Source organism: Erythrolamprus reginae, chromosome 6, assembly GCF_031021105.1.
Source record: "Erythrolamprus reginae isolate rEryReg1 chromosome 6, rEryReg1.hap1, whole genome shotgun sequence".
NCBI lineage: Eukaryota > Metazoa > Chordata > Lepidosauria > Squamata > Dipsadidae > Erythrolamprus > Erythrolamprus reginae.
Window position 1 is genome coordinate 3,434,039 of NC_091955.1, and position 25,650 is coordinate 3,459,688.

Genomic DNA, 25,650 nt, shown 5'->3' on the forward strand with positions numbered 1-25,650 from the left:
CTTCGCTGGCAACGGAAGTCCGGAGGTGGGGTTTCCCAGCGAGGGGAGTCTCAGCGAAATTACAGCATCGCAAAAAGACGGAAGTCCTCGAAACCCCACCTCCGGACTTCTGTGTTTTTGTGATGCTGTGATTTCACTGAGGCAGTGTGTTTTATTTCTTACCAGTGTTGGTTAATGACAGTACCAGTGTTGGTAATGACCTATAAAGCCCTCCATGGCATCGGACTAGAATACCTTCGGAACCGTCTTCTGCCGCACGAATCCCAGTGGCCGATAAAGTCCCACAGAGTTGGCCTTCTCCGGGTCCCGTTGACTAAACAGTGTCATCTGGTGAGACCTAGGGGAAGAGCCTTCTCTGTGGTGGCCCTGGCTCTCCGGAATCAACTCCCCACTTAGATTAGAAACGCCTGCACCCTCCTTGTCTTTCGTAAGTTACTGAAGACCCACCTATGTCGCCAGGCATGGGGTAATTGAGGTATCCCCAGACTAATATAGTTTATGTATGGTATGACTGAGTTGTATGGTTTTAATGTTATGGGTTTTTAGAAGTATTGGATTTGTCACGTTGTTTATCACTGTTGTGAGCTGCTCCGAGTCTTCGGAGAGGAGCGGCATACTAATCTAATAAATTATTATTATTATTATTATTATTATTATTATTATTATTATTATTATTATTAATTCTTCCTGTCCTTTCACAGCTACCATCGTATTGAACGAACTCAACTGGACAGGTGCCTTAGATGAAGTTTTTAAAAAGAACAAAGAGGAAGATCAGAGTTTGCTGTGGCAAGTTTTTGGTAGCGCGACCGGCCTCGCTAGATACTACCCAGGTAATTTTGCCGTCTTGTTGGTCAATATTCCTTTTTCGTGCCTTTACCTTCTTCTCTAGTAATCAGTGGATATATTTTTAATGGGGCGGTGGGAGAGGCTTGGATGGGGGTAAGAGACAAATGGGTTTGCTCCCTGATGTAATGCTCTTCGAATTGTCAGAAGTCTTAGCCATAATAGCATGTAGACTTATATACCGCTTCACCGTGCTTTTACAGACCTCTCTAAGCTGTTTATAGAATGAGCATATTGCCCCCAACGATCTGGGTCCTCGTTTGACCCACCTCGGAAGGATGGAAGGCTGAGTCAACCTTGAGCCGGTGGTGAGATTTGAACCACTGACCTACAGCTAGCCGTTAGCTGAAGTAGCCTACAGTGCTGTACTCTAACCACTGTGCCACACCGGCTCCATGAGAAAAGAAGAGAGGAGAGGAGAGAAGAATAGAGAATAGAATTAACAATAGCATTTAGACTTATATATCGCTTCACAGTGCTTTGACAGCCCTCTCTAAGCAGTTTACAGAATCAGCCTCTTGCCCCCCAAAATCTAGGTGCTCATTTGACCCACCTCAGAAGGATGGGAGGCTGAGTCAACTCTGAGCCGGTGGTGAGATTTGAACCGCTGAACTACAGCTAGCAGTTAGCTGAAGTAGCCTGCAGTGCTGCACTCTAACCATTGCCCCACCCCGGCTCTATGAGAAAAGAAGAGAATAGAAGAGAATAGAGAATAGAGGAGAGAATAGAGGAGAGAGGAGAGAAGAGAGGAGAGAGGAGAGAGAAGGGAGGAGAGAGGAGAGAATAGAGGAGAGGAGAGAGGAGAGAGAAGGGAGGAGAAAGGAGAGAAGAAAGAAGAGAGGAGAGAAGAGAGAAGAGAGGAGAGAGAAGAGAGGAGAGAGAAGAGAGGAGAGAGGAGAGAGAAGAGAGGAGAGGGGAGGGGAGAGAGAAGAGAAGAAAGAAGAGAGGAGAGAAGAGAGAAGAGAGGAGAGAGAATAGAGGGGAGAGAGGAGAGAGAAGAGAAGAAAGAAGAGAGGAGAGAAGAGAAGAGAGGAGAGAGAAGAGAGAGGAGAGAAGAGAGAAGAGAGGAGAGAGGAGAGAGAATAGAGGGGAGAGAGGAGAGAAGAGAGAAGAGAGAATAGAATTAACAGTAGCATTTAGACTTATATACAGCTTCCTGGTGCTTTCACAGCCCTCCTTAAGTGGTTTACAGAATCCGCCTCTTGCCCCCAAAAATCGGGGTCCTCATTTGACCCACCTCGGAAGGATGGAAGGCTGAGTCAACCTGGAGCCGGTGGTGAGATTTGAACTGCTGAACTTCAGCTAGCAGTCAGCAGTCACTATAACCACTGCGCCACCCCGGCTCTTGAAAGTGTTAAGGGCAAAAGAAGAAGAAGAAGGGGAAGGAAGCTTCCCCGATGTTTAATTAACTCCAGCCTCTTCTCCAAAAACGAGAGAGAGGATCTTTGATGGAGTCTGGGTTGACATTTTCAAGAAGTCCATTAAGTTTTGTCCGTCGGCTACCTTCTCCTATATCACCGACCGTAAGAACAGTTAAGGTGACGGCTGACAATTCTTGAATCAGCAAACCAAGAAAGGCAATTTGGCTTCGTTAAATTGAAAAGTGGCTCTTCTTTTTTTAAAAAGAGGGTGCTCTAAATTGTCTCCAGTACCCCCGAAGGCTAAGCTCGTCTAACTGGAGCTGAGATTGATGGGTCGAGAACAAAGGACCTCGTTACATCCATTTAGCCGTTTCCTCTCTTTAGCGGACGTAATTCATTTAAATGGGAGCATCTTTTCAATACATCTGCAGGCCCTTGGTAGTTTCCACTCCATTTATCTAGTCTGAGAGGCTGATCTAATGAACTTAGTTGAAGAGTCTTTTAAAGGATTTTTTTAAAAAAAAATAATAATAATAAGAGGGAAAAATTTGTGTTCTCCTTCTAACTAAGGATTTCTGCCGAGCGTGCCACAAGTGGTAATTGGATTTTCTGGCGTGAATTTGGTTCGAACAATGATCAACATTAAAGAGAATTGAGGGGGCCTCGGTGATCTCTGAGTTTGGTGGTTTTTCTTACAGATGTTTCATTACCCAACTAGGTAGCATCATCAATGCTAGAAGGGAGTAGGGTTTGTGAAGAGGAGGAGGAGGAAGAGGACTCTGGGGGTCATTGGTATTCTCCGAGCTTAGTGATTTTTCTTCCATATGTTTCATTATCCAAACTAGGTAACTTCATCAGTGCTAATATTTTGTTACCCTGATGATGTTGCCTAGTTTGGTAGTGAAAGGTCTGAAAGAAAACCACGATGCTCAGAGAACACCAAGGACCTCAGACCTCCTCTTCCTCCTCGTCTTCCCTTGGTTTGGCTTCGATATGCTGATCAGCAGGCAGATGAGAAAGAGAGAGAGAGAGAAAGAAAGAGAGAGAGAGAGAGAGAAAGAGAGAGAGAAAGATAGAGGGAGAGAGAAAGAGTGAGATTGAGAGAGAAAGAGAAAGAAAGAAAAAGGAAGGGGGAGAAAAAGGGAGAGAGAGAGAGAGAGAGAGATATTCATAGAATGAAATTGAGAGAGAGAGAGAAAGAAAGGGAGAGAGAGAGAGAGAAAGGGAGAGAGAAAGAGAGAGGGGGGTGAAAGGATGAGAGAAAGAGAGAGAGAGAGAAAGAAAGAAAAAAAAAGAGAAAAAAGGGAGAGAGAGAGAGAAAGAGAGAGATTCAGAGTGAAATTGAGAGAGAGAGAGAAAGAAAGGGAGAGAGAGAGAAAGGGAGAGAGAAAGAGAGAGAGAGGGTGAAAGGATGAGATAAAGAGAGAGAGAGAGAGAGAGAAAGAAATAAAGAAAGATTAAAAGAGAGAGAGAGAGAATGAGGGGAGGAAGAGAGAAAAAAGCAAGAGAGAAAGAGAGAGATTGAGAAACAGAGAGAGAGATTGAGAAACAGAGAGAGGAAGGGGAGAGAAAGAAAGAGAGATTGAGGAAAGAGAAATAAAGGGAGAGAGAATGGGAGAGAGGGAGAGCTTGAGAGAGAAAGGGATTGTGAAAGACAGAGAGAGAGAGAGAAGAGAGGAAGGGAAGAGAGAGAGAAGAAAAGTGTGTGTCTCGGTGTTTGGTAGAACTCAAAGTAATACAGTTGAGCTTCAAAATATTCTCCTTCACCTAAGGCTAAACTGAAGATCCTAGAAGTCATTGTTGCATAAATGAGTCTGGATTTAAGATTTAGAAGCCAAAGAAGATTAGGAGGATCATTTCATCCCTCCCTTGGCTTCCACTTTGCTTCCTGTTTGCTCATGAGTAGTCCCAAAGTTCGCTTCTGTGTTGTTTTTAAGAACATTTTGTTCTGTTCAGAAAACCCATGGAACAACGGTGGGTGGGACGGAGAACCTACCAACAACCTTCCAATAAATTTATGGAAATTGAATTTATACTTATGCATGGAATTTACATAATTCTTAATCAGTGCTTTCAGGTTCTTTGAAAAATCTAATTTGGGTTATCTCCAGTGGAAAAATGTTGGAGGAACCCTGAATTATTAAACTTCATTATCATCCCGTTTTGCATATTCGAAGTAGGGAATATCCTACAGGTCCCCAAAACAATTTCAAGCTAATAAATTGTTAGTGTTGTTTATTTCCACCAAAGGGGAGTTTGCAAATAGATATACTGTATTTTTTTTTGCCTTGAATGGGAATAATGAACACCGCATACAGATAATGGTGATTTTTTAATCCTTTTTTTTTTAATTTAAAAAACTAAAATTGGTTGTTTTGAAAACCTTGCCATTGAGTTAGCAGAAAGTATTAAACCCTGGTAAGTGTTAGTTAAGTTATTGTATTGTATTGTATTGCATTGCATTGCATTGTATTTTATTGTATTGTATTGCATTGTATTGTACAGTGATACCTCGTCTTACAAACCCCTTGTCATACAAACTTTTCGAGATACAAACCCGGGGTTTAAGATTTTTTTGCCTCTTCTTCCAAACTATTTTCACCTTACAAACCCAAGCCGCCGCCATTGGGATGCCCCGCCTCCGGACTTCTGGTGGCAGCGAAGCACCCATTTTGCACTGCTGGGATTCCCCTAAGGCTCCCCTCCATGGGAAACCCCACCTCCGGACTTCTGTGTTTTTGCGATGCTGCAGGGCCGGGGTAGGGAACGTTGGCTCTTCTAAGACTTGTGAACTTCAACTCCCAGAATTCCTGAGCCAATCATGCTAGCTCAGGAATTCTGGGAGTTGAAGTCCACATGTCATAAAAGAGCCAGTGTTCCCTACCCCTGCTGCAGGGGAATCCCAGCAGTGCAAAACCGGGTGCTTTGCTGGCAACGGAAGTCTGGAGGTGGGGTTTCCCAGCGAGGGGAGCCTCAGCGAAATCGCAGCATCACAAAAACACAGAAGTCTGGAGGTGGGGTTTCGAGGACTTCCATGTTTTTGTGATGCTGCAATTTCGCTGAGGCTCCCCTCGCTGGGAAACCCCACCTCCAGACTTCCGTTGGCAGTGAAGCACCCGTTTTTGCGCTGCTGGGATTCCCCTGCAGCATCACAAAAACACGGAAGTCCGGAGGTGAGGTTTCCCATGGAGGGAGCCTCAGGGGAATCCCAGCAGTGGAAAAACGGGCGCTTTGGCTGGCAAAAGGGGTGAGTTTTGGGCTTGCACACATTACAGTGATCCCCCGATTATCGCGAGGGTTCCGTTCCAAGACCCCTCGCGATAATCGATATTTCGGGATGTAGTGGTGCGGAAGTAAAAACACCATCTGCGCATGCGCGCCCCTTTTCCCATGGCCGCACATGCGCAGATGGTGGAGTTTGTGTGTGGGCGGCGGGGAAGACCCGGGGAAGACCCAGGGAAGGTTCCTTCGGCCGCCCAACAGCTGATCTGCTCCGCAGTGTGGCAGCAGCGAGGAGCCGAAGATGGGGTTTCCCCCGTTGCCCCTTAAAGACCCCTTAGGAATGGGATGAGCTCAAAGTAAGGTTCATGTTTTGGGGGTTTGGGGAGGAAACCACAGAGTTTATTGAAAGCAACAATTCCACTCTGCAGATCTCCTCCAACTCTATTATTCTGGCTAACGATGATTAATCTTCCTTCCTTCCCTTCCATATAAGGTGCTAAAACATCAGTTATTTTGAGGGTACGTATATACACACACACACACAGATACATACTGCTCAAAAAAAAATAAAGGGAACGCTTAAACAACACAATATAACTCCCAGTAAACCAAACATCTGTGAAATCAAACTGTCCACTTAGGAGGCGACACTGATTGACAATCAATTTCACCAACTTTGTACATGTTCTGCCAGCTTATGACACAAGACTTCAATTAAAGGTAAAAGTAGCCAAAGTACCTTTCAAGAAGAGACTGGACAGCCCTCTGTCAGAAATGGTGTGAGGTCCCCAGCTTGGGCAGGGGCTTAGACTAGATGACCTACAAGATCCCTTCCATCTGTTAATCTAGATCAGTATCAATAGCTGCATTTGGAGGCAACAATCTTAAATTGCTTGGAAAGTCTTTACTGATTGATTCTCCTAGAGAGATGATCTCCCAAAAAAATCTCTTTCGGCCCCCCAGTGGGTCTTATATTATGTATCACATTACATACCTCCACCTCGATTGGATTACAGGGGCCACACAGTTTATCCGTCTTGTCTCGAAAATCAATTTCAACCAAGAGCTGGCACAGGGCAGGGTCGATTAGCCTCAACCGTCTCAAGGCACTGGGGAAGGAAGGAAGAAAGGAGGGAAGGAAGGGAGGGAGGGAAGGAAGAAAGAAAGGAAGGAAGGAAGGGGAAGGCAGGGAGGGAGAAAGGAAGGAGGGAGGGAAGGAAGGAAGGAATGAGGCAGGGAGGGAGGAAGGGAGGAGAAGGGAGGGAGGGAAGGAGAAAAGGAAGGAAGGAAGGAGGCAGGGAGGGAGGAGGGTAGGAGAAGGGAGGAAGGAAGGAGGAAGGGAGGGAAGAAAGAAAGGAAGGAAGGAAGAAAGAAGGGAAGGATGAAAGGAAGGAAGGAGGCAGGGATGGAGGAAGGAAGGAAGGGAAACAGCATAATAGAATTATATAACAAACCTTTTTCGGTTTGTGTACTAAAAGGGGTGTGTGTGGGTGTGCTAGCATGCTGGCAGGTGAAAAAAAAATGCCCAAATGGGAAAACTGGAAGTTCTGAAAAACATACTTCCTGTTTCCCACTGTGCTGTTTTTTGCACTCCGGGGCTTCAGGAAGCTTCTCTGAACTCTCCAGAGTGCAAAAAACAGCACAACAGGCAAACAGGAAGTGCATTTTCCAAACTTCCGGTTTCTCCATTGGGTGATTTTTTTTTTGCCTCCGGGGCTTCAGGGAAAGGAACGGGAAGGGAAGGGAAGGGAAGGGAAGAGAAGGGAAGAGAAGGAAACCAAACTAAACTTGACTAGACTACCGTATTTGCTCAGGGATTTACATTAATTTTTGGTCCAGAAGATGCATTAGGGCTTATTTTTCAGTTATTTTTGGAGAAATATGGTACTTCTGACTAGCAATTTTACTTGGGGCTTATTTTTTTGGGGGGGGGGGGTGGTAGGGCTTATATTGAGTATCCTAAAAATCATGCTAGGACTTATTTTCTGTTTAGGTCTTATTTTCCAGGGAAACAGGGTAGTAACTTGGATCAAATTTTGGTGGACACCAAAATTCCGTCTCCTTCCCAGCTCTTTTCTTTGTTATTACTCTTAATTACTGGTGTAATTTAGATTGCAATTGCAAATCTATAGTTCATTATGCTACTGCAAGAGGCAGCTATATATATATATATATTGTTTAATTTCTGTGTGTTGTCCAGCTTCCCTTGAGGTCTTTCAGTCTCCTGTTCCTCATTTATCAGGACAAACCTCACCTTGTGTCTTAGGAAATGAAAGTGCCAAAAGCAATTTAGTGACTACAATCCTTTTAAATTAAAGCAGTAGCTATGAACACAGTGGGAAATTTATTTTCCTGTAGCCTCTCCAATACCCAACACCGGTCATACGTATTACTCAAAAGGTATTGAATAGAGCAAGCATAAAGCTGATAATTCGATAAGACACTTATAATTTCAATAAGATGTAAAATACGTCAAATTTATTTTTATTTTTTATTTATTCTTTGTCCAATATACAATACATATGGAAGAGAATAGACATTAAGTAATATATATAAAGATAGAAAGTAAAAAAGAAGAGAAGTAGATGGGAGGGAGAGAATATATATGATATAGATAGATAGATAGATAGATAGATAGATAGATAGATAGATAGATAGATAGATAGATAGATAAGGAGAGAATATGTATGATATATAAGATAAGGGAAGACAATTGGACAGGGGATGATAGGCACATCAGTGCACTTATATACGCCCCTTACTGGCCTTTTAGGAACCTGGAGAGGTCAATCGTGGAGAGTCTTAGGGAAAAATGTTGGGGGCTGGGGGCTGACACCACTGAGTCCGGCAATGAGTTCCACGCTTCGACAACTCGATTGTTGAAATCATATTTTTTACAGTCAAGTTTGGAGCGGTTAATATTAAGTTTGAATCTGTTGCTTGCTCTTGTGTTGTTGCGGTTGAAGCTGAAGTAGTCATTGACTGGTAGGACGTTGCAGCATATGATCTTGTGGGCAATACTCAAGTTGTGTTTTAGGCACCGTAGTTCTAGGCTTTCTAGGCCCAGGATTGTTAGTCTATTTCGTAGGGTCTTCTGTTTCGAGTGGAGGAGTGAAGGGCTCTTCTGGTGAAATATCTTTGGATGTTTTTGAGAATGTTGATGTCTGAGATGTGGTGTGGGTTCCAGACAGATGAGCTGTATTCGAGAATGGGTCTGGCATAGGTTTTTCCTTCAATCCTATTTTTTATTTTTAAGTTTGCATTTTTTTTTCTCTGACATGCACGTTTATTTATAGCCTTCTATTTCTTTGTTCTTTTTTGCAAAATCTGGCTGGCTTCAACCAGGAGATTTCCCCCCCCCCACTCCCATCTGCTTAAGCAAATAAATAATGGATCAGCTTTGAAAAAGAAAATCAATTGATAATAAACTAAAGCGAGACCCGTCTCTAAATGAGAGCCTCGCTGAACACAGCTGTGGTTGCATTAACCGTTTCTGGCAGGTAATAGCTGTTTCCAAAATATTAGATTTACCAAGGAGACTTTATTTCCCTGTTGTAAGTAATAAGAGAAATTAACTGATGGAAAACCGGTGCAAAATGAATGTGAATTTTTGGGAAAAGATAGTTAAAAGCGGGTCCTTTGATTGCATGGTTATGCAACACTGGGAAAATGATGTTTTCATTTTATCAGTTCAAATCTAAAGGACGATTTGGTGGGTTGGAAGATCTGATGAAGCTTCTTGGATGAGAAGGGAAACATCTTCAAAGAAAAACCAGAACGTTTAGCTGCCTCTTGAAAAAAAACACACCAACCTTTCAGACATTAGTAACTGAGTTTAAACATACTTGGAAAAAACCCACATCTGACAAAAACTTACCGTATTTTTTGGAGTATAAGTATCTTAGTTTTGGGGGAAGAAAATGGGGAAAAGAATCTGCTTAGATTTTCATCTGGCCAGCGTCCTTAGTCTGGTCAACTTCATCAGATTATTTTATCCCCTGGTTAGGGCTTTAAAAAAACCTTATTTGGAGAGAGTAACAGTGAAAGGGCTTGCAAGCCAGTAAGAACTGGGAACATCAATGGCGGGAAGAGGAGAAGAGCCTTCTCTGTGGCGGCCCCAGCCCTCTGGAATCAACTCCCCCCGGAGATTAGAACTGCCCCCACCCTCCTTGTCTTTCGTAAATTTCTCAAGACCCACCTGTATCGCCAGGCATGGGGGAACTGAGACACCTCCCCCAGGCTTTTATATTTTATGTTTGGTATCTATGTGTTGTTTGGTTTTAAATGATGGGGTTTTTATATGTTTTTTCCCTTTTAATATTAGATTTGTTCCACTGTAACATTGTTTTTATTATTGTTGTGAGCCGCCCCGAGTGTTCGGAGAGGGGCGGCATACAAATCTAATAAAGTATTATTATTATTATTATTATTATTATTATTATTATTATTATTACCTGGAAAAAACATTTTGAGTAAGTTAGACCAATGGTGAAAAAAAAACCCCTACAAAGACTTAGGGCTTGGAAAACATTCTTTGCAGAGAGTAACAATGAAAGTGGGTAAGAGCTGGGAACATTGTTAGCACCTGGTTAGGGCTGGAAAGAAACATATTTGCAGGAAGTTAGAACAATTTAAAAACCCTGCAAAGACTTTGATATTGACAAAATTGAACGGGTCCAAAGACGGGCCACAAGAATGGTGGAAGGTCTTAAGCATAAAACGTATCAGGAAAGACTTCATGAACTCCATCTGTCGAGTCTGGAGGACAGAAGGAAAAGGGGGGACATGATCGAAACATTTAAATATGTGAAAGGGTTAAAGAAGGTTCAGGAGGGAAGTGTTTTTAATAGGAAAGTGAACACAAGAACAAGGGGACACAATCTGAAGTTAGTTGGGGGAAAGATCAAAAGCAACATGAGAAAATATTATTTTACTGAAAGAGTAGTAGATCCTTGGAACAAACTTCCAGCAGATGTGGTAGATAAATCCACAGTAACTGAATTTAAACATGCCTGGGATAAACATATATCCATCCTAAGATAAAAGACAGAAAATAGTACAGTATAAGGGCAGACTAGATGGACCATGAGGTCTTTTTCTGCCGTCAGACTTCTATGTTTCTATGTTTCTATGACTTAGGGCTTGTAAAACTTTTGGAGCAACTCCATTTTCTGCTCAAAAATTTTAATTACCTTTCTTCTTCCATTGTTAACAATTTCCCATATTTTCAGCTCCTAATTTAATTATTGCTGGGCAGTTTTTTAGACAAGCATTGAAATTGTACTATTTTTGCCTGTAATTCTGTCCTGCATTGCAGATTTTCATTCGAGAAACCAATCACCACAAATAATTAAGCATCTTCCAAATAAAACAGAAGGAGGACATAAAATAAGCAGGAGTGTTTTTCTTGAAATTTATTTCCTTCTCATTTTCTGAAATGGTATTTAAATTTTAGAGGTGACATAATAATCTCCTATATTTATGGCCATACAGAAAAAGCTAACTTGCGAATCCATACCGTAATTTACATCTCCTACAAGAAGAGTCTAATGGAATACAGTCAGTTTTGAACAAATCTAGGAATTAGTGCTTTTTTTTTTTTGGCCAAAATCAAATATTTGTACATCCTTTCTATTATTAGTATTAGCATTATTATTTTTTACCAAACATGGATTTATGTATTAACAATTGAAACAAATAGATTCCTAAGCTTGCAATTTTATGCATTCTTCTGGACCGACTGCATGTAATTAAAGTTAGTAAATTATGCAAATGTATGAGCTCAAGTAAATTGAGTTGCCTAATGCAAATTCCTTTGAATGTATAACTCAAAAATAGGAACCGATCATTCTTCAGAGGTTGGGTACCACCATCGCTCACTAGTGCAGAATTCAGTGAACTGAATTATTTGTTTTATTTATTAAGCAAATTTATGTATATCTTCCTACAATCTTGAACAGGCTCTGGGCAGTTCATAAGATGTAACATCATATAAACACAACAATACATAACAATAGTAATATATATATATATATATATAAATATATTAATAAAATTAACTGCCTTGGAAATGGCCCTGGGTTGGGTCAGGAGGCAAATAAGGAGCTGTGATGTTCCTTCAATACACCAGGGTGATTCAATACAAAAATATGTAACCCTTCCCTGGTGCAGAGCTGAAGGGATTGGATACTGTAGCCTAGAGGATAATTTCTCTGCCTTACAAGGCAAAGGTTGTAGGTTCAAGTCCCAGTGAGTATGGCTAGCTGATGAGGCCAAAATAAGGCCGAAATAGATCTATCCTAGTCTCCCTTAATTTTCAAAATCACACACACACACAAATATACAATCCAACCTTTTAATCTCTTAAACTCTCTTTGGAAAAGCATAATTTTTAGGTCCTTGTGGAAGTATTTGGAATAAAATAACAGAATTGCTATCTCCAACTTCTGAAGGCAAGTCGTTGCTCTGATTAATTTTTCCCACTGTCAGGAAATCCCTCCTGTCTTTTTTAAAAAAAATATTATTATTATTATTATTATTATTATTATTATTATTATTATTATTATTATGTCAATACAACACAGCAAACGAGATCACTATGCTGGATTTCGTATTTCATCACCAGTCGGGCGCCTCCCAAGCACCTAGGACTGCGTGATGTAGCGGTGAATTATGTTTGCCGATCCCAGGAAAGCGGCCTTTTGTAATTGACAGATGGAGATTTTGTCAATTCCGATGGTTTTCAAATGTCCGCTGAGACCCTTTGGCCCTGCGCCGAGCGTGCCAAGTACCACTGGGACCACTTTCATGGGCTTATGCCAAAGTCGTTGCAGCTCGATTTTCAGATCTTCGTATTTCACTAATTTCTCTAGATGCTTCTCCTCAATTCTGCTGTCTCCTGGGATTGCGATGTCGATGATCCAGACTTTCTTTTTCTCCACAATCACAATGTCTGGTGTGTTATGCTTCAGAATTTGGTCAATCTGAAGTCGGAAGTCCCACAGTAGTTTTGCTTGCTCATTTTCGACCACTTTTTCGGGCTTATGATCCCACCAGTTCTTTGCCACTGGTAAATGGTAGTTCCGGCACAAGTTCCAGTGGATCATCTGTGCCACAGCATCATGTCTATGCTTGTAGTCAGTCTGTGCGATCTTTTTGCAGCAGCTGAGTATGTGATCAATTGTTTCATCTGTTGTTGTTGTTGTTGTTGTTGTTGTTATTATTATTATTATTATTATTATTATTATTATTATTATTATTATTATATTTGTAAATAACTAAGAGCACCTGAAAGCGTAAGAAGGACATATCCCTTTATTCTCCCTTCTCCAAAGCGGTTACAGAAAAATACAGTTGTATTGATCATGTAAGTGATCATGCCAACTAAAAATTGGGAAAGATCTATTCAGGTTTTGTACATAGTTTAAACCTGCATTTTATATTTTACATTTTAGATCACATTTTCAATTTTAGGTTGCTTTAACCACGATGCTTCTGACCCGATTAATCAAACCCACTAAAAATAAATAAGCTTATACTGTTGAAAACCAAACGAATCTACTTCAATGCTCGGCTATCATTAGTGTGCATTTCACAAAGAACCCTTTGTAAGCTAATACAGATCAAAAGTAGAATGAAATAAGGAAAGAGCTTTCTGAAAGCTTTATAGGAACTTTCAATTTGTGTTTTGTTGGGTGGGTTTTCTTTTTCATCTCTCAGTTAAATTCAGAAGTGAAACCTTGGTGCTAGAGAGAGAGAGAGAAAGACAAAATTATTCAGAATTAATTAATGGTATTTTAGGAAATATCGCAATCCTCGGGAGATTTTATTTATCTCCATTATACCCTTCTACTCTTTCTTCCATCATACCCTTCTCTCTTTTGTTATTTTCTTCAAAGTAGTCAATAAATGAAAATGAAAAATTAATGCATTTTTTAAAAAGGGACATCAACTCATTGATCTACTGCAAATTGTGGAGAATTCAATCTTTACCTAGACGGAAATATTATCCTGTTGAAAGCTAATGAAAACATGTTTTCTGGGAAACCTTTGTAGTTAATTTAAACATCCCAATTTGTGTGAAATTATTAACTTGGAAAAGTTAACTTCTACTTGCTTTTAAAGTATGTTATAATAAGGGCTACGTTTTAGACAAGTAGATGTTAGTTAGATGAAGGTGGCTACTTCATTCTCAGATCTCTCTCTCTCTCTCTCTCCCTCCTTCCCCCTGTCTCTCTTTCTCTCTCCTCCGTTCCTCCACCCCTCCCTCTCTCAGTTTCTCTCTCCCTCCTTCTCTCCTTTCCTCCCCCTCCCTCCCTATTCCTCTCTTCCTCTCTCTCAGGGCTAAGTTTTACATAAGTGGACATTAGATAAGTAGAGGTTAGGTAAGTACAGTTTTAGATAAGTAGATGTTTAATCAGGGCTAAGTTTTAGATAAGTAGATGTTAGTTAGATGAAAGTGGCTACTTTATTCTCAGATATATATCCGCCTCTCTCCCTCCTTCCCTCTCTCCCTCCCTCTTTCTCTCTCTCTCTGTTCCTCCACCCCTCCCTCTCTCAGTTTCTTTCTCCCTCCTTCTCTCCCTCCCTCCCCTCCTTCTCTATTCCTCCCTCCCTCTCTCTGTCTGTCTCTCTCTCTCACACATAAGTGAATGTTAGATAAGTAGAGTTTAGGTAAGTAGAGTTTTAGATAAGTAGATGTTTAATCAGGGCTAGGTTTTAGATAAGTAGTTGTTAGTTAGATGAAAGTGGCTACTTCATTCTCATATATTCTCTCTCCTTCCCTCTATCCCTCCCTCTTTCTCTCTCCCTTTGTTCCTCCATCCCTCCCTCTCTCAGTTTCTCTCTCCCTCCTTCTCTCTCTCCCTCCTTCTCTCTCTCCCTCCTTCTCTCTCTCCCTCCTTCTCCCTCTCTCTTCCTCCCTTCCTCTCTCTCTGTCTCTCTCCCAGGGCTAAGTTTTAGATAAGCAGATGTTGGATAAATAGAGTTTAGATAAGCAGACTTTTAGATAAGTAGATGTTTAATCAGGGCTAAGTTTTAGATAAGTAGTTGTTAGTTAGATGAAGGTGGCTACTTCATTCTCATATATTCTCACATTTTCCCTCCTTCCCTCTCTCTCTCCCTCTTTCTCTCTCCCTCTGTTCCTCCATCCCTCCCTCTCTCTCTCAGTTTCTCTCTCCCTCCTTCTCTCTCTCCCTCCTCCTCCCTCTCTCTTCCTTCCTCCCTCTCTCTCCCAGGGCTAAGCTTTAGATAAGTAGATCAAGGCTAAGTTTTAGATAAGCAGATGTTGGGTAAATAGAGTTTAGATAAGTAGACTTTTAGATAAGTAGATGTTTAATCAGGGATGAGATTTAGATAAGCAGATGTTTTTGTTAGATGAAGGTGGCTACTTCATTCTCCGGTCTCTCTCTCTCTGTGTGTCTCTCTCCCTCCTTCTCTCCTTCCCTCCCTCCTTCTTTCTCTCTTCCTCCATTCCTCTGTCCTTCCTTCTCTGTGTTACCTCCCTCTCCCTCCCTTACTGAACAAACAAATAGTAACAAACCAAAGTGATAGGTTTTAGATAAGTAGTTGTTAGACAAGTAGAGTTTTAGATAAGTAGAGTTTTAGATAAGTAGATGTTAGTTAGATGAAGGTGGCTACTTCATTCTCAGATCTCTCTCTCTCTCTCTCCTTCCCTCCCTCTTTCTCTCTCCCTCCGTTCCTCCTTCCCTTCCTCTCTCTCTCCCTCTTTATCGCCTTCCCTCCTTCTTTCTCTCTCCCTCTGTTCCTCCTTCCCTTCCTCTCTCTCTCCCTCTTTATCTCCTTCCCTCCCTCTTTCTCTCTCCCTCCGTTCCTCCTTCCCTTCCTCTCTCTGTCTCTCTCTCCCTCCTTTACTGAGCATTTTCATATAATAGTAACAAACCAAAGTGGGGGGCAGATAGCCATAAAATCAAAAGGAAAGGAAAAAAAAAAAACCAAGGAAGCTTATAGATGGCTTTTGACCTTCTTCTCAACAGATAATTACAGTTTTATTGTCTTCTTCCATCCTAAATAATTTATGGGCTTCCTTCACACATCCTCTCATTTAGTCTTTATTTTCCTTAGTCTTCAAATTCATAAATCATTGGTTTCAGTTTTTTTCTTCTTCTTCTTTCATCAATAAAGGTTTCAGACCTTTTTTTAAAAAAAAATTGTGGGTTTTGTTCTTTCTGACTAAACAGATCATTTTTTTTCCATTTCTGTAGTTTCACGACCCATTCCTCTATTTTAGGAATGTCTTTAATTCCATCCTTGTGCATAAAAAAACACTGGGCAAATTGTTACCATGCACGGTGTCAATTTATCATGATCCCCTCCCCAATGTGTTATTCATAAATGCCAATAAAAAGAATTCTGGTTTCTTAGCAACATTAAGAGCCTTTCTATCAGTATCGGATCGTCTACCCAGAATTTCTCAGTTTGCTGAGAGGGGCGGCATATAAATCCGATTAATAAATAATAAATAATGAATAAATAAAGTCAAGTATTATCTGGGCAAGTGACAATAAACATCAAACTTCGGATGTTTGCATCTTCTCTACATCCAACCAGTGAAGATGTAAATTCTTCCCTGTGATTCTGTTTCTGTCGTGTTTCTCCTTTTATAGCTTCTCCCTGGGTGGACAAGAGTCGAAGCCAGAACAAGATTGACCTGTATGATGTCCGGAGAAGGCCATGGTAAATCTCACTCGTCTTTTCCACCTTTTTTTCCCCCTGTCTTGTCTCTACGTCAAAAGAATCTGAGCAGCTTCGTTTTTCTTTCCTTCCAATTTAAGTCGCAAAGTTAGGGGTGAAACGCTACCGGTTCGGGCCTACTGGTAGCGGTCACTGCCAGTGGTTTGGAGAATGAGTAGCCGTGACAATGTGAGGCTCCGCCCACCCACACGGGTGCCGCCATTTTCTTTCTTTAACCCTCTGCACATGCACAAATCCTTCTGTGCATGCGCAGAGGATGAAAAATCAAGTGCTTCCAAAATAGATTTCAGCACTGTGGCAAAGTTTCGGATACAAGAGGTGTCTCTTGAACATGTTCGTTTTGCAAGCACCAAGCAATAGGAAAGCAATAGGCTCTCCTGCTTCAGCAGGGGGGTAGACTAGAAGACCTCAGTTGGCTGTAAGGAATAGAATAGAATAAAATAAAATAGAATAGAATAGAATAGAGCAAAGCAGAGCAGGGCGGAATAGAATAGAAAATATCTATGCCATATTCCATTCCACTCTATTCATCAAAAGTTGCCAAGGATGTATGCTTGTGTATTTGTGTAGATGGATAGATGGGTATGGAGTTGGAGAGACAGGCAGGCAGGCAGGCAGGCAGGCAAGCAAGCAAAGGTATAGATTTAATATTCTGGATGGATGGATGGATGGATGGATGGATGGATGGATGGATGGATAGATACATAGATGATAGATAGATTGTAGAGGCTGATGATAGATAGATAGACAGACAGACAGATAGACAGATGATAGATAGATGATAGATAAATAGATAGAAGATAGATAGATAGATAGATAGGTAGGTAGGTAGGTAGATGATAGGTAGGTAGGTAGGTAGATAGATGATAGATAGATAGATAGATATAATAGATGATTGATAGATAGATAGATAGATAGATAGATAGATAGATAGATAGATAGATATTTTCTGTATTTTATCTTAGGATGGATATATGTTTATCCCAGGCATGTTTAAATTCAGTTACTGTGGATTTACCAACCACGTCTGCTGGAAGTCTGTTCCAAGGATCTACTACTCTTTCAACATGAGAAAATATTATTTTACTGAAAGAGTAGTAGATCCTTGGAACAAACTTCCAGCAGACGTGGTTGGTAAATCCACAGTAACTGAATTTAAACATGTCTGGGATAAACATAGATCCATCCTAAGATAAAATACCGAAAATAGTATAAGGGCAGACTAGATGGACCAGGAGGTCTTTTTCTGCCGTCAGTCTTCTATGTTTCTATGTTTCTATGATAGATAGATAGATAGATAGATAGATAGATAGATAGATAGATAGATAGATAGATAGATAGACAGACAGACAGACAGACAGACAGACAGACAGACAGAAAGACAGATTAGGTAGGTAGGTAGGTGGGTAGGTAGGTAGATAGATAGATAGATAGATAGATAGATAGATAGATAGATAGATAGATAGATAGATAGATAGATAGATAGATAACAGACAGGCAGACAGAAACACAGAGAGACACATATAGATTTAAAATTCTGGATGGACGGATGGATAGATATGTGAATAGATGATTGATAAATGATAGATGATAGATAGACATCTAAATTGATTTAAAATTCTAGATAGATATAAATACATAGAGAGTGAATAGGGAGATAATTGATAGACAAACAGATTTATTGAAGCTAATGATGAAGAAGATATAGATTAGACAGACAGATAGACATAGAAAGATTTAAAATTCAAAAAAGACAATTTCAGATGATAGTTTTCTCCAAGCACCGGCACGTTCAAATATCACAAGGGAAGAGGAAACTGAACAAAAATTACTACCTGCGATAGAATAAAAAATTTAAAAAGCCCCTTTAATTAAAATATCAAATAAACCAATAAAACCAGTCACCCGAATTAATCGAATGTTGATTCGGGAGGGCCTCTCAGCTCCTTTGCTGTTCCGGGTTTTTTTGGAGATTTCTTAATTAAAGGAGGAACGCATTGGCTTTGAAGTTTGAAAAATGGAACCGGTGGGAGGGAAAAGGTTTGGGGAGGAGGGGGCTTGTGTTACGTTTTTGCCTCCTTCCTCCAACTCCCCCTTCAGATTTCCTATTAGCAGCTCTGCGGAGGGCAAGGAGCAAAGCAATTTAGATGGGAACACAGGAGAACTTTTTTTTTTCCAAAGAGCTCTTTCCCCGTCGTTTTCAAAAGCTTCCCTCCTGCGGGATTGTTAATTCGTACATCAATATCCAGCCAGCCGCCAAACTCGGCGACTTTCTAATCGAGAACTTTCTGCATCTCACATCCGCACACCGGATTGTAAAGCTGTTGGAAGCAGACGCATACGTCTATGGGAGTGGGCTTCAAACATTGTAGCGAAGGGTTCTCTGCCCGGTTGATGGGTGGGCATGGCCATCGTTGGGCGTGGCCTACTCAGCCTCCTGAACGATTGGGGGGGGGTCATTTTTGCCCACCCTGGACTCTGGAGTCTTTCGTCAAGCCTCCAGGTGGTCGAAAATGGCCTCCACGGGCTCCAGAGGTCCTCTGGAGGCCTGAAACAGTCCCGTTTCTGGCCTTTCAAAACTTTTGGTATTTATTTATTTGAATTTGTATGCCACCCAACTCCCGAGGGACTCGGGGCAGATCATGACAATCCATATCTCAACTGCAATGAAGAGAGAAACCATTTCTACCAATCCACAAGGGATAAACAAAATATTTGAAGTGGCAGAAATGGGAATAAAAGAAAAAGAAGATAAGGACTATTATCAAATTTGGGACAAATGGTACAAATGGTTAGATAATGTTCTGTCTGGGTCCCCCCAGATGCCAACACCAACCAAAAAGAGTATCCAGACACACTGGTAAAAAGCAAAGGCAGTTTATATAGTTCAAAGCAAACACAGGTAACAAAAACTGTTCTTACAGACAGGAACTCTATGAAGCTTCACAGGGGTTTCACGAAGGCCAGGCAATACAACAGAGATTAGAACTGCTCCCACCCTCCTTGCCTTTCGTAAGCTACTTAAAACCCACCTCTGCCACCAGGCATGGGGGAATTGAGATCCTCTTTCCCCCTAGGCCTTTACAATTCTATGCATGGTATGTATGTATGTATGTTTGGTTTTTATATTAATTGATTTTTAATCATCAATACCAAATTACTATTGTACACTGTTTTATTGTCGCTGTTAGCCGCCCCGAGTCTCTGGAGAGGGGCGGCATACAAATCAAATCAAATCAAATCAAATCAAATAAAATCAAATAAATAAATAAATAAATAAATAAACAAACAAACAAACAAACAAACAAACAAACAAATAAATAAATAAATAAATTCTTGCTGGCACAAACAACGCTGGAGATAATAAAACCCACGCCTCCCCCAAGTCTTCCAGACTTCTAGGCCACAAGCCAAGATCAGAGACGCCAAGAATCGAAGCAAGGTCACAGGACTCCCAGTTGATAACTCTCCACAAGACTGTAAGGGCGGGCCTGCCTTTTCAACCCTGCTGAGGAGAACCACACCCAAACCCAGCTGTTGCCAATTCAGGGATGGAAATACCTTTCTAATTGGCCCCGTCTTTGAGCTGCACGTCGCTGCCTCATGTCTATTATAGCCTGTGCGTCTTCATCCAATGAATCCAGGCTACTAGCTGGGGAGAGCCCCCCCCCCCCCCCCGGGGTCTCAGGCTGCTCTCCCTCCTCCTCTTCCTGACGTTCCTTTCCCCCGTCTGCCTGGTCCTCCCCCTCCTGGTCACTGTCCTCCTCCTCTGGGCATGGATCCGGCAGAGCTCCAGCCGGTCCCTGAGGATCCTCAGGCTGAATCACAACAGATAAAAGGAAGGAAACTTAATAAAATAAGTAGTATAGAGAGGATAAATCCTGAGAACTTTTAGAGATGGTAGAGTATGTACAGATAATAATGAGTGAGAGAAGAGTAACGTACATTCTAACAGACAAGGGTGAAATTAATTAATTATACTATAATCCTCAGCATCCCACCCCTGCAGGTCCATTCATTTTATCTTCATGCAACCTTTTCACGTTGCTTTGTGAAGCTCAGAATGTGATGTACCAAAGGGGCTTCGGATATTGTCCAACTTCGCGGTTATTCAGGCTAAATAAGAAACGAGAGAGGGGTTTTTTCCTCCCGTGAATTTCCTGGTAGGTTTATAAAGAAGCCTCTTTTGATCCTTCAGGAGACCCTCGCAGAGGGATCGGACGCTAACAAAGGATTTTGAGAAAGTTCTGACCTTTTCCTATCTGCTTATCTTCTTTATTTTAGGTACATCCAAGGGGCCGCGTCTCCGAAAGATATGCTTATTCTCGTCGACGCGTAAGTGCCCCAAAGGTTAAGCATTCATACAGAGGGTTATAAAGTATAGATAGATAGATATTGTTACATCAATGGGTGTGAAGATGTTTTCAAATGGGAAGGCTGTTTTTACGGTACGCCACCCAGAGACGCAATTGGCAGCCGTATCAATAGGATGAATATATAAATGATAATTTGCTTTGATAATCTTTTGAAATGCAATGGGGGGGATGAGCGCTGCTCGTTGCGCTTCCTTGTGTAAGAAGGGTTGAAATCCCAAATCAGATTCTAAGGATGTGAATTTTAAAGGTGGAATGTCGAGGGAGGGAGGGAGAGAGGGAGGGAGGGAGAGAGGGAAGGAGGGAGAGAGGGAGAGGGAGGGAGAGAGGGAGGGAGAGAGGGAGGGAGGGAGAGATGGAGGGAGGGAGAGAGCGAGGGAGGGAGGCAGTAATAGGCTGTTGCCCCCATGTTGAAGGCGTAGTAAGTTTATGCACTATTTATTGAACACTAAATATTTTTTAATTGTCCTTCCTTCTCTTGTACCTTAGTATGATCCCTAATTACTTTTAAAATAGAAAAAAAAATTGTATGTTTTTACCCATAAATGCTTTAATCATTGTAATAATTATCTAGAACTGAACTTTTATAGCAGTTAAAGAAAATCGAGCTACTTGCCTAATCCATTATCATACTGAACCTTGTGGATTCAGTGCAAAACCTTAAAATGTTACTGTACTCCTCAACATATAATGCTGTCAATCATTTGTCCCTTTTGCGGCTATTCAAATCATGTGACTTAATCCACTGAAAAAGAGTCCAAGCACCTATTTGAAAACTTATCTTGTTGATAAGCCACTCCAACCCAGTCACGTGACCTTTAAGCCACATGTTTGTCAAGCCACTCCCACCTGGTCCCATAGCTGGCAAACCCCTCCTACCCAGTCACATGACCATCAAGCCACACCCACAAAATAAGCCACGCCAATAGTGTGAGAGTGAAAATTTTGGCAGCCCATTACTGGACGGAGGAGGAGAGGAAGGAAGGAGGGAAGGAAGAAAGGAAGGAAGGAAGGAAGGAAGGGGGAGGGATGGATGGATGGATGGAGGGAGGGAGGGAGGAAGGAAGGAAGGAAGGGGGAAGGATGGAGGGAGGGAAGGAGGGAGGGAGGAAGGAAGGAAGGAAAGAAAGGAAAAAACAAAGTGGAAGTGAGGAAAGAAGAAAGGAAGTAAATTAAAAAAAACATTTGCAATGTGGTTGCACATTAAAGAACAACCACAACAGCATCACCTAATTCAGAAGCTTCACCGAGTTCTTTCTTTGGAAGGAGCACATAGATGTGACGAGTTCAATTCCTCTCCAAGAAAATAGGCAAAAACTCAATATCTCTGATTTCAAATAGCCCAGGAGTCAGCAATCCGCGGCTCTGGAGCCGCATGCGGCTCTTTCATCCCTCTGCTGTGGCTGCCTCTTGCCAGTTGGCTCCACTTAGGGCATTTCAGTTAGGACGGGTAGAGGAAAAGGGATGCTGCTCTAGGAGGAGACTCTGTGGCAGAGGAAGAGAACTTCTGGTCAACTCCAGAATTGAATGGGGGGGCTTCTGGTTGGGATTTTGTGGGTTTTTGAGTATTTAAGGTTGCCGACTCCTGAACTAGCCAAAGGCCCTTTGGTTTTGCTGATGGAAGAGATCAAAGTCATGGAAAAGAGAAGACCGCAAGTCAGAAGTGGCCCAGCCTTGCTTGTAAAGGGCCAGAGTAGCGTGTGAGATGTCCACCGATGACCATTGATGGTTTCTTCTCCTTGGTAGGAGCGGGAGCGTCAGTGGGTTGACCCTGAAGTTGATCCGAACGTCCGTCATTGAAATGTTGGAAACCTTGTCGGATGATGACTTTGTCAATGTGGTTTCTGTAAGTATCCCTCTCTTTCCAGACATTGGAGGGTCGGAGGATAGAAAAACACAGGGGTAGAATTTTTGGTTATTCCTCGTCCTTTTGGCCTTGATTCATAGGGCTGAGAGTCTTCAAATTATTATTTAAATGTATCCATCCATCCATCCGTTTATGTTGCAAATAAATGCTGCCTGAAGTTTTTGTGCCACCAAAGGTGTTACAGAATTTCACCAGATGCAATATATTGTAATTGTAATTGCAACTACTGAATTATACATATGATTATTGTATTATTGTATATTGAATTATAATATTAAACAACAAAACAACAGAGTTGGAATGGATGTTTTAGGTCTTCTATATTTTATTTTATGTTCACCGAGAGCATCTGCACCAAGACAAATTCCTTGTGTGTCCAATCACACTTGGCCAATAAAGAATTCTATTCTATTCTATTCTATTCTATTCTATTCTACTCTACTCTACTCTACTCTACTCTACTCTACTCTACTCTACTCTAATCTACTCTGTAGTCTACAGTGATGGTGAACCTATTGCACGGATGCCACAGGTGGCACATGGAACCATATCTGCTGGTACACAATCTGTTGCCCTAGCTCAGCTCAATTTGCATGTATGTACCAGCCAGTTGATTTTTGACTCGTACAGAGGCTCTGGGAGAGCATTTTTGGCTTCCAGAGAGCCTCCAGGGGATGGGGAGGGCGTATTTATCCTCCTTGTGCTCCAGGGAAGCCTTTGGAGCCTGAGGAGGGCGAAATATGAACCTACTGGGCCCACCAGAAGTTGGGAAACAGCCTCCAGAGGGCCTCCGGGGGACTGGGTGGGAGCTGTTTTCGCCTTCCCCAGGCATTGAATTATGGGTGTGGGCACATGCACAATAGCAAATACATACGCTCTTTCAGCACCCGAGGGAAAACAGGTTCAAAATAATTTAAATTTAAATTTAAATTTAAATTTAAATTTAAATTTAAATTTAAATTTAAATTTAAATTTAAAATTAAAATTAAAATTAAAATTAAAATTAAAATTAAAATTAAAATTAAAATTAAAATTAAAATTAAAATTAAAATTAAAATTAAAATTAAAATTAAAATTAAAATTAAAATTAAAATTAAAATTAAAATTAAAATTAAAATTAAAATTAAAATTAATTATGTATATATAGGAAACCTCTCCTAATTATTAAAATTATTATTAAAATTATTATTAAAATTATTAAAATTATTATTAAAATTATTAAAATTATTATTAAAATTATTAAAATTATTAAAATTATCAAAATTATCAAAATTATCAAAATTATCAAAATTATCAAAATTATCAAAATTATTAAAATTTATTTATTTATTTATTTATTATTTAGATTTGTATGCCGCCCCTCTCCGCGGACTCTGCGGACGTATTCAAAGTGCAATTGCATTATAATTTAATACGTATCTATTATGGGGTCCTCTGTAGCAGGATGATCCCTAACCATTTTCAGCTGAAATATATGAAGCGAAAGAGAGAGAACCACATTTAAAAGCAACCAATTTTCTCTGGGTCTGTAACACTCTGAAATGCAGAACCCTGATTGAAAAAGAGGAAGCCCCGTCTCTTCAATTCAAACCCAGCACACCACAGTGTTGTTTAGGGAATACAGAAATTTCACAATATATAGCCAGCTTGATGCCAATCTAATCAGATGTTGCTGGAACTCATTTTTCAATCTAGGGAGATCGGCTGGTGCAGTTTGATGGCCCAGAAGAAGCATCTATACATATTAAATGGGCAGCTCTGAATTAAATCTCATTCCAAGACTTTCTCCCTTGCAACTGTTTTCAGGTTCCCTTGTTTTGGTCTCCAGTCAGTAGCAGCATTGAAACATCACTTCTTGCTTTCTGTTTTTTATTTAAAAGTTTTTTGTCTTCCTTTCTCTCGCTTTTCATATATATTCTCTTCCTTTCATATATCCTCTCCTCTAAGTTCACTTTTACCCTTATATATATTACTACATGCCTATTTTTCTTCCTATGCATTTGTGTATTGGACAAATGAATAAATAAAATAAAAAATAAAATAAAGAATAAATAAATAAATAAAACATTTAAAAAAACATAACATTGACATCGCAATGTAACACCATACAGACGAATAACACACACACAAAACGGTCTATTCAATATTTCACATTGGTTTTTCCTTCTTTTCTTTTTCCATTTATTAACTTGTATTTGTTTAAATTTCAATTTATCTAAATATTTCACCTTCTTACTTTCTATCCCCTGACCTTGGTTCTCCTCTCTATCCAATTATATAATTTATTCCAGGTTTCAAAGTAATCTGTGTCCAATTTATCCAATGAGAATAATTTCATTGATTCGTGTTAATTAGAACACATTATGCGTAGGAGAGAAAGGAAGGAAGGAAGGAAAAGAAAGAAAGAAGGAAGGAAGGAAAGAAGGAAGGAAAAGAAAGAAAGAAGGAAGGAAGGAAAGAAGGAAGGAAGGAAAAGAAAGAAAGAAAGAAAGAAGGAAGGATGGAAGGAAAGAAGGAAGGAAAAGAAAGAATGAAGGAAGGAAGGAAGGAAAAGAAAGAAAGAAGGAAGGAAGGAAAAGAAAGAAGGAAGGAAGGATTGAAGGAAGGAAGGAAGGAAAAGAAAGAAGGAAGGAAGGATGGAAGGAAGGAAGGAAAAGAAGGAAAAGAAAGAAGGAAGGACGGATGGAAGAAAGGAAGAGAAAGAAAGAAGGAGGGAAGGAAAAGAAAGAAAGAAGGAAGGAAGGAAAAGAAAGAAAGAAGGAAGGAAGGAAGGAAGGAAGGAAGGAAATTTTATTCTCAATTTTTGCCACTTTGTAAGTGAATTCTCTATTACTGCTTCTGTATTATGGCACTGCCACCTAGTGGTGGAGGCTTTAAAAACAGCTGCTGTACTTAATTCTGCTGTAAAACCAGCATATCTGTTTTTCAGATTTCCTCTGAGATGTGTTTTAATCTCTTGATTTTAAATAATAATCTTCAGAGTTTCATTTGCCTTGGCCCCCTTTTCTTATATGGGGGGATATACCGCTCAAAAAAAGGGGGAACACTGAAAGAACCCATCCTAGATCTGAATGAATGAACTATTCTCATTGAATATTTCATTTGCACAACTATTCCATTTGCACAGCAGCAGGTGGAATTGACTGTCAATCAGTGTTGCTTCCTAAGTGGACAGTTTGATTTCACAGTAGTTTGATTTGCTTGGAGTTATATTGGGTTGTTTAAGTGTTCCCTTTATATATTTTTTTGAGCAGTGTACATCCAACTA

The 25,650-nt window shown here is 40.6% G+C and overlaps 1 protein-coding gene across 1 annotated transcript in view; it reads left to right on the forward strand.

The window, feature by feature from the left end:
* Positions 1-25,650, forward strand: part of CACNA2D1 (calcium voltage-gated channel auxiliary subunit alpha2delta 1) — a 280,276-nt gene that overhangs the window by 174,730 nt on the left and 79,896 nt on the right. Inside the window, exons 7-10 of the mRNA XM_070755088.1 lie at positions 702-833; positions 16,055-16,124; positions 20,427-20,477; positions 22,262-22,361. Of these exons, the coding sequence (XP_070611189.1) occupies positions 702-833; positions 16,055-16,124; positions 20,427-20,477; positions 22,262-22,361 (353 nt within the window). The remainder of the gene's footprint in view (positions 1-701; positions 834-16,054; positions 16,125-20,426; positions 20,478-22,261; positions 22,362-25,650) is intronic.